Consider the following 10407-nt stretch of genomic DNA (forward strand, 5'->3'; position numbering starts at 1 on the left):
TATTGTTATTAAGTGTATATTACATATCTAATTCAGATATGGTACAAATGATATTGTTATTAAATGTATATTACACACCTAATGCACATATAGTAATAATGATATTGTTATACAATGTATATTACATATCTAATGCTGATATAGTAATAATGATATTGTTATTAAATGTATATTAAATATCTAACGCAGATATAGTAGGAATGATATTGTTGCTAAATGTCCATATACCTGTAGGAAGGTATCAGTATATTACGTTATATCTAATGAAGATGTAGTAGCAATAATGATATTGTTATTAAATGTATATTACACAGCTAATGCAGATATAGTAATAATAACATTATTACTAAATGTACATTGATCTGTAGGAAGATATCAATATATTACATATCTAATGCAGATATAGTAATAATGATATTGTTATTAAATGTATATCACATATCTAACGCAGATATAGTAGTAATGATATTGTTGCAAAATGTCCATAGATCTGTAGAAGGTATAAGTATATTACATTATATCTAATGAAGATATAGTAGTAATAATGATATTGTTATTAAATGTATATTACACACCTAATGCACATATAGTAATAATGATATTGATATACAATGTATATTACATATCTAATGCTGATATAGTAATAATGATATTGTTATTAAATGTATATTACATATCTAACGCAGATATAGTAGGAATGATATTGTTACTAAATGTCCATAGATCTGTATGAAGTAATCAGTATGTTACATTATTTCTAATGTAGATATTGTAGTAATAATGATACTGTTATTAAATGTATATCACATATCTAATGCAGATATAGTAATAATGATATTGTTATTAAGTGTATATTACATATCTAATTCAGATCTGGTAATAATGATATTGTTATCAAATGTATATTACACACCTAATGCACATATAGTAATAATGATATTGTTATACAATGTATATCACATATCTAATGCAGATATAGTAATAACGATATTGTTATTAAATGTATATTACATATCTAATGCACACATAGTAATAATGATATTGTTATTAAATGTACATTGATCTGTATGAAGTAATCAGTATATTACATTATTTCTAATGCAGATATAGTAATAATGATATTGTTATTAAGTGTATATTACATATCTAATTCAGATATGGTAATAATGATATTGTTATCAAATGTATATTACACACCTAATGCACATATAGTAATAATGATATTGTTATACAATGTATATTACATATCTAATGCTGATATAATAATAATGATATTGTTATTAAATATATATTACATATCTAACGCAGATATAGTAGGTATGATATTGTAACTAAATGTCCATAGATCTGTAGGAAGGTATCAGTATATTACATCATATCTAATGAAGATATAGTAGTAATAATGATATTGTTATTAAATGTATATTACATATCTAATGCAGATATAGTAGTGATGATATTGTTGCAAAATGTCCATAGATCTGTAGGAAGGTATCAGTATATTACGTTATAGCTAATGAAGATATAGTAGCAATAATGATATTGATATTAAATGTATATTATATATCTAATGCAGATATAGTAATAATAATATTATTACTAAATGTACATTGATCTGTAGGAAGATATCAATATATTACATTATATCTAATGCTGATATAGCAATAACGATATGGTTATTAAACGCATATCACATATCTAATGCAGATACAGTAATAATGATATTGTTATTAAGTGTATATTACATATCTAATTCAGATATGGTACAAATGATATTGTTATTAAATGTATATTACACACCTAATGCACATATAGTAATAATGATATTGTTATACAATGTATATTACATATCTAATGCTGATATAGTAATAATGATATTGGTATTAAATGTATATTACATATCTAACGCAGATATAGTAGGAATGATATTGTTACTAAATGTCCATATACCTGTAGGAAGGTATCAGTATATTACGTCATATCTAATGAAGATGTAGTAGCAATAATGATATTGTTATTAAATGTATATTACATAGCTAATGCAGATATAGTAATAATAACATTATTACTAAATGTACATTGATCTGAGGGAAGATATCAATATATTACATATCTAATGCAGATATGGTAATAATGATATTGTTATTAAATGAATATCACATATCTAATGCAGATATAGTAATAATGATATTGTAGTTAAATGTATATTACATATCTAACGCAGATACAGTAGTAATGATATACTTGCAAAATATCAATAGATCTGTAGAAGGTATAAGTATATTACATTATATCTAATGAAGATATAGTAGTAATAATGATATTGTTATTAAATGTATATTACATATCCAATGCAGATATAGCAATAATGATATTGTTATTAAATGTATATCACATATCTAATTCAGATATGGTAATAATGATATTGTTATTAAGTGTATATTACATATCTAATGCAGATATAGTAATAATGATATTGTTGTTAAATGTATATTACATATCTGATGCAGATACAGTAATAATGATATTGTTATTTAATGTATATTACATATCTAATTCTTAGATGGTATTAATGATATTGTTATTAAATGTATATTACACACCTAATGCACATATAGTAATAATGATATTCTTATTAAATGTATATTACATATCTAACACAGATATAGTAGGAATGATATTGTTACTAAATGTCCATAGATCTGTATGAAGTAATCAGTATCTTACATTATTTCTAATGTAGATATAGTAATAATGATATTGTTGTTAAATGTATATTACATATCTGATGCAGATACAGTAATAATGATATTGTTATTTAATGTATATTACATATCTAATTCTTAGATGGTATTAATGATATTGTTATTAAATGTATATTACACACCTAATGCACATATAGTAATAATGATATTGTTATTAAATGTATATTGCATATCCAATGCAGATATAGCAATAATGATATTGTTATTAAATGTACATCACATATCTAATGCAGATATAGTAATAATGATATTGTTGTTAAATGTATATTACATATCTAATGCAGATACAGTAATAATGATATTGTTATTAAATGTATATTACATATCTAACACAGATATAGTAGGAATGATATTGTTACTAAATGTCCATAGATCTGTATGAAGTAATCAGTATCTTACATTATTTCTAATGTAGATATAGTAATTGTAACGGCTTGGAAAGAGTGAAATGCACTTTCCCAATTTGAATCACACTAGGCAGTGGTTCACGACTAGGCAAGGACTTGGACGTCGAGGCGGAATCAATCAATCAAGCGTAATTGTTAAATTCGTGTATTTAAATAAAGTCACTTAACAAGCGCGTCAATTCTTTAATTGTTTCGTCCACTACACAATGTGGAAATCACTTTCCAGCGGTAAAGCGGTGTCGATTTCCCGGAACACGGACACGAGATTCTTTAGTTAAGAATAAGATCGGTTTTAATTTACAAAGGTATCGGTTGAGGTGTTTACTTGGTGATGGCTTTCGCACGATTAACGGAAATTATTCGGAGCGATCCAGAGTCGAAATCGCGGCGCGAGTATCGCTTATCGACCTGGTGCGTGATTAGGCTTCGATAATTCGAACTAGCGCTGAGACTTTTACCGACGGAGAGACGCGATCATTTCGTTGGTAATTTCTCGGTGAGACGCGTACACCCCCCCCCCCCCCGGTTGAATGAATTCATTCAACACGAGACGCTACTACGGCAACATGGAGGCTACGCGTATACAGTAACAATGGAATTTTGTGTGATTACATTTCGCTTCTGTGGTTAAATTTCGCTGGTGTGATTACATTTCGCTGGACGAAGCCGATGGTAAGTACAATTCAGATATGATTAAGCAAATCGGCGGTTTCAAGAAAATATGTAGCATGACGCAATTGGTCGACGGAATGTGGCGGACCAACTACGCATTACTTTGTGACGTCGTAATTTTCTCAGCTTCAGCGTTAATCGTGATGGGAAGAAAGCAGATTTTAGTGATTGGACGGGTGTATTCGGACTGCGCAGTTTTGATGGTGACGACGCGGACAAGACCGTCGTTCCCTGGATGGCAGGCGGTGATGCGTCCCATTTCCCATCGACTTGGCGGCAGAATCGGATTACGAAGTAACACGAGCTGACCTACTTTGGTAAGATTTTGTTTGATTTGCCATTTTGGTCGTTGATGAAGGGTGTGCAAATAATCATGGCTCCACGCTTTCCAAAAGGTTTCGGTGAGCTTTTGCAACAGTTGCCAGCGAGATAGCCGATTGTCTTTTACATTTAATATACTCGGTTCGGGCGGAGTTACAAGTGGTGCATTAATTAAAAAATGACCGGGTGTTAACGCGTGATAATCGTCAATATTGTCGGAAACGGTTCCAAGCGGTCGCGAATTGAGGCATGCTTCGACCCGACATAAGAAGGTCGTCATTTCTTCGAACGTGAGTGTGTGTGCGCCGATCGTACGCTTTAGGTGGTATTTGACGCTTTTCACCGCGGCTTCCCACAATCCGCCGAAGTGGGGAGCGTTCGGGGGCATGAAGTGCCATTCGATTCCGTCTGTTGCTAATCTATTACCGAAATCGGCGGTTTTGAGTGCAGAACGAAAGGCGGTTAACAATTCGCGATTTGCTCCTTGGAATGTGGTACCGTTATCGGAATACATTGCTCGTGGAATCCCGCGGCGAGACACAAATCGGTGATACGCTGCTAGGAAAGCGGACGAACTATAATCGCTCACTAATTCGAGGTGCGTTGCCTTAACGGTTAAACAGATAAATACCGCGATATACGCCTTATGAGATTTATGTCCGCGGCCAGAGTTGGTTCTTACTTGAATCGGACCTGCATAATCCACGCCTGTATGAGTAAATGGTCGTTCTACCCTTGTAACTCTAGGTGCTGGTAAGTCCCCCATGAGCTCGGAGGGAACGTCGGCTCTCTCGCGTGCGCACGCGACGCATTTATATAAAATACCTCGGATGGTCGCTCGTGCTCGAATGATCCAAAAGTCATTTCTTAGGTAAGCGAGCGTGAGCTTGGGTCCCGCGTGTAGCAGATTACGGTGCACATTCTCAATTAGCAATGTTAGGAGTGGGTGTGATTGAAGGATAACGGGTGTTTTTGCATTTTCAGCGAGTTGAGATTTAGCCAGGCGCCCTTTTGCCCGTATTAAACCGTCAGTATCCAAGTACGGTACGAGAGAAAGTAGAGGACTTGTCTTCGGGATCGGCTTGGATGCTTTTAGGGCTTTCAATTCCTCCGGGAACGCGTCGGTTTGGAGCTTGCGTAGCCAAAATACGCGAGCTTGGTGGATCGCGGCGGGCTTCAGAACACTTGGCGAAGCAAAAGTTACCGGTTTGGATTTGGTAAGTTTACTTTCATGTTTTCTCTTGATTCGTGCGCGGAGGATGTCTATATAATGCAATAAATATGCGGTAATCCTCAGGAGTTTCGCCCACGACGAATAACGCGCTGCTAAATCCCACTGTTCGAACGAGGCAGTGAGGCTAGGAAGAGAAGATTGTCTTTCTTCGAGCGAGATAGCAGGAATTGGGTTCGGAGTCGCGCGAAGCCAAGAGGATTCCTGGTGCAGCCACTGAGGACCGAACCACCATAATTGGTAATCCTTTAATTGTTTAATAGACATCCCTCGGGACGCGCAGTCGGCGGGGTTTTCGTGGGTTGATACGTGATGCCACTGTGCGTTAGGAATAAGTTCGTTAATGAGTGCTACGCGGTTTGCGACAAAGGTTTTCCATCGGGTCGGTGGTTGATTTACCCACTCTAAGGTAACATTGGAGTCGGTCCAACAATGGGATTCAATCGTGTCCTGATTTAACGCGGTTCGAACGAATTTTAAGAGGCGAGCAAGGAGCAACGCGGCGCATAACTCTAATCGGGGCACGCTGATCGTTTTGAGTGGAGCTACGCGAGTTTTGGCAAGGACGAGTGAGATGCTAACAGTACCGTCACACAGAACACTTCGCGAGTAGACAACAGCCGCGTACGCTTTCGTTGAGGCATCGGAAAACCCATGCAGGCTTTGAGTTTTAATGATTTGCGGAGAATTCTTTCGTGGGATGGAAATGTGTTCCAAATCAGGCAGTTGATCGTAAAAATTATGCCACTTTGAGAGAAGGCAACTTGGGAGAACGTCGTCCCAATCACATTGACTGGACCACAAAGTCTGAAGGTATATTTTTGCAACGATGATGACTGGCGCGATCCAACCTAAAGGATCGAAGAGCTTTGCTATGGTAGAAAGAATCGTTCGTTTTGTCTTAGGCATTTCGGTGGGGACTGCTAATCTAAAGTGAAACTGGTCTAACGCTGGATTCCATATAATGCCGAGCACGGAAATGCTTTCGTCGGCTTTTAATGATTTACTCGTCGCGAGTCCGTGGTTTTGAGGGTTGATGTCGGACAGAAGCACGGAGCTATTGCTAGCCCATTTTCTTAACGAGAAGCCGCCTTTTCCTAAGAGTTCAATGATTTGGTCTCGCAATTGGCGAGCGGACTCGAGGCTGTCGCCTCCGAAGAGAAAGTCATCTACATAGGCTTGTTCGCGAAGAACGGAAACCGCCTCGGGATAGGACGAGCCCTCGTCCTCGGCTAATTGTTGCAAGACGCGAAGAGCTAAATACGGAGCTGGAGCGGTTCCATATGTGACCGTGAGAAGTTGATACTCCTCGACTGGTAGGATTGGCGAATCCCGCCACAGTATTCTCTGGTAATCGAGGTCTCGCGGGTCGATAAGAATTTGGCGATACATTTTCTCCACGTCCGCGGTGTACACGAATTGAAACTGACGCCATCGAATTAATATGGCGACAAGATCCTGCTGGAGTTTTGGTCCGGTTAGAAGAAGATCGTTTAAGGACTTTCCATTCGACGATCGGCGCGAAGCATTAAAGACCACACGAAGGCGAGTAGTTTCACTGCTTTCGCGGAAGACGGCATGATGCGGTATGTAATAACAATCTCTCGTGATTGGAGAAAGAAGATCGGCTTTTTTCATATGACCGAAAGAGGCGTATTCTGAAAGGAATTCGTGATACATTCGAAGTGTGGTTGTGTCGCGAGCTAAACGTCTTTCAAGCGCGCAGAAACTTTGTAGTGCTCCAGGTCGCGATTCTCCTAATTTAACTGGAGGTTCGGTTTTGAAAGGCAATCGAACTATATAGCGTCCGTTTGATGCACGGTAGTGTGTCGATTTGAAATGTAATTCGCATTTTTTATCTTCAGGCGTCATGAGAACGGGAGAAGAGAGGGCCTCGATTTCCCAGAACCTCCGCAGATCCTGGTCGAGGTCCTCCAGGACAGAGATATGGTGGATACCGACGGAGGAGGGAATGGAGGATTGTACTGGACCGGAGAGTATCCATCCCAGCACCGTATTCTGAGCAGTGGGAGTATACGCGGAACCCTTTCTCACTCCCGGCAGAAGGAGTTGCCCGTACAAGTCGGCTCCGATAATAACATCGATAGAATCCGCGCTCATGGGGTCCTCGTCCGCCAAATTCAGATCTGCAAGGTGAGACCAATTAATGATTGCGCCCTTTTGTGAAGGCACGTACCTGGTTAAAGAATGCATGATGATTGCGGTTGTGGAGTATGCAGGTTCATTCAATTTGGCTGGCGTAACTGTTATTTCAGCAACGTGGTTGGATTGCGACTGAATTCCTCCGATTCCGGTAATTCGAGTGTGTTGCCTCGTTCGGTGGAGGCGGAGCACCTGAGCTAATGACTCGGTGATGAGAGTCGCCGCGGAGCCTTGGTCCAGCAAAGCGCGAGCCAGAATGTTTCGGCCGTTATGCGAGTGGATGCGCACGCGTGCTGTTGAGAGCAAAATACTTGGATTAATTGGTGTATCGGACGCAACGTTCGCACTTATCTCAACTCCGTGATCAGGGATGGTCACTCCTTCTCCTGGTGCAGACGACGCGGCATCCCTTTTGGCTGAGGACGCGCCGTCCGGTTTTGTTGGAAAGTGTAACAGAGTATTATGCCGTTGATTGCACTCCTTACACGAACGCGGACTCGGACATTGCGTAACCGAATGTTTTGTAGAAAAGCAGTTGACGCATCGTTTTTGTTGTTTGATAAAATTGAAACGTTCGGATATCGATTTTGAAAGAAATGCTGTACATTGGTAAATTAAATGGTTTTGTTGACAAACCGGACATGTTATTTTCACGGAGGTTGTTGAGTGAGCGGAAATCGGCTTAGATTTTCCCGGTTTGGATTTTTCTGTTTCGGTTTGTTTTTCGCGCTTAGTCGCCGGTAACGCTTCTAGAACGCGAATTCTTTTCTTGCAGAAAGTATCGAATTCGGTATAAGTGGGGAATTCGACGGCATCGCTCAATTGGAATTCCCAAGCTTTGCGCGAAGCTCGATCTAATTTTTGAACTCCCATAAAAACAAGCAGATCGCTCCAAGCGTCAACCGGTCGATTTAAATTTCGGAGCATTTGAAGGGACATATTCATTTTGTCGCGTAACAGTTTGAGGTCATGCGGTGTTTCCGACGAAACAGATGGTAACGAAAACAATGTGTTTAAATGGGTCGAAATTAACCGGTGTTTATTTTCGTACCGCGATGTTATCGTCTTCCACGCGATTTCAAAATTATTTTCGGTGACCGGGAGATGCTTAACGGCTCGGCTCGCTTCGCCTGTCAACGAGGCGTACAAAAAATGGAGACGTTCTACGTTCGACAAAGAAAGATTGTTTATTACCATGGAGGTGAAACGGTCACGGAAAGTCTCCCACTCGTCGAACGCTCCATCGAAGGTCGGCAACTGTAGCTTCGGAAGATGGGCCGTTGGCTTTGACGTCATCGGATTTGAAGTTCCCATGTTGCTGGCTGATGGCTCCGGTGGAGGTGCGACCTTGGCAAGGACCTCCGCCATGTAATCCAGAGTCTCTTGATACCGCTCCTCGGACTTCTCGAATTGATTGTCAACGAAATACGGCATGTTGGATTTGGTCTTCGGATCGATCCCAGCGGCGATCTTGGCGTCCAATTCTTGGCTTTGGAGATAGGCCTCCTTTAACATTGCTATGCGATTTTGTGTGGTCGCTGCGGTCATTTTAGTCAGCCCCAATTTTTTGAAGTTGGTGAGCGCTCGTTCGATTGAGCGCATGGTTTGCGTTTGCTTTTGAAACAATTCTTCAAGGGTACTCATGGCGCTTGACGACTAACGGTTTTTCCTCGATTCCAGATCCGGCTCGAAGGACCAAATTTGTAACGGCTTGGAAAGAGTGAAATGCACTTTCCCAATTTGAATCACACTAGGCAGTGGTTCACGACTAGGCAAGGACTTGGACGTCGAGGCGGAATCAATCAATCAAGCGTAATTGTTAAATTCGTGTATTTAAATAAAGTCACTTAACAAGCGCGTCAATTCTTTAATTGTTTCGTCCACTACACAATGTGGAAATCACTTTCCAGCGGTAAAGCGGTGTCGATTTCCCGGAACACGGACACGAGATTCTTTAGTTAAGAATAAGATCGGTTTTTAATTTACAAAGGTATCGGTTAAGGTGTTTACTTGGTGATGGCTTTCGCACGATTAACGGAAATTATTCGGAGCGATCCAGAGTCGAAATCGCGGCGCGAGTATCGCTTATCGACCTGGTGCGTGATTAGGCTTCGATAATTCGAACTAGCGCTGAGACTTTTACCGACGGAGAGACGCGATCATTTCGTTGGTAATTTCTCGGTGAGACGCGTACAGTAATGATGATATTGTTGTTAAATGTATATTACATATCTGATGCAGATACAGTAATAATGATATTGTTATTTAATGTATATTACATATCTAATTCTTACATGGTAATAATGATATTGTTATTAAATGTATATTACACACCTAATGCACATATAGTAATAATGATATTGTTATTAAATGTATATTGCATATCCAATGCAGATATAGCAATAATGATATTGTTATTAAATGTATATCACATATCTAATGCAGATGTAGTAATAATGATATTGTTGTTAAATGTATATTACATATCTAATGCTGATATAGTGATAATGATATTGTTATTAAATGTATATTACATATCTAACGCAGATATAGTAGGAATGATATTGTTACTAAATGTCCATCGATCTGTAGGAAGGTATCAGTATATTACGTTATATCTAATGAAGATATAGTAGTAATAATGATATTGTTATTAGATGTATATTACATAGCTAGTGCAGATATAGTAATAATGATATTGTTGTTAAGTGTATATTACATATCTAATTCAGATATGGTAATAATGATATTGTAATTAAATGTATATTACACACCTAATGCACATATAGTAATAATCATAATCTTATACAATGTATATTACATATCTAATGCTGATATAGTAATAATG

The 10407-nt window shown here is 38.4% G+C and overlaps 1 protein-coding gene across 1 annotated transcript; it reads right to left on the minus strand.

Moving 5' to 3' along the window:
• Positions 1 to 3935: 3935 nt before the first annotated feature.
• LOC123988649 lies at positions 3936 to 9107 on the minus strand. The gene has a single exon (XM_046289401.1). It carries the CDS (start codon positions 9105 to 9107, stop codon positions 3936 to 3938), a length of 5172 nt encoding a protein of 1723 aa, XP_046145357.1.
• Between the last annotated feature and the right edge of the window lie 1300 nt (positions 9108 to 10407).

This window comes from Osmia bicornis, unplaced genomic scaffold (genome assembly GCF_907164935.1).
Source record: "Osmia bicornis bicornis unplaced genomic scaffold, iOsmBic2.1, whole genome shotgun sequence".
NCBI lineage: Eukaryota > Metazoa > Arthropoda > Insecta > Hymenoptera > Megachilidae > Osmia > Osmia bicornis.

Excerpts from the sequence above, each read along its gene's own strand:
- LOC123988649 (XM_046289401.1), bottom strand. The coding sequence starts at position 9,107 with ATGACCGCAGCGACCACACAAAATCGCATAGCAATGTTAAAGGAGGCC.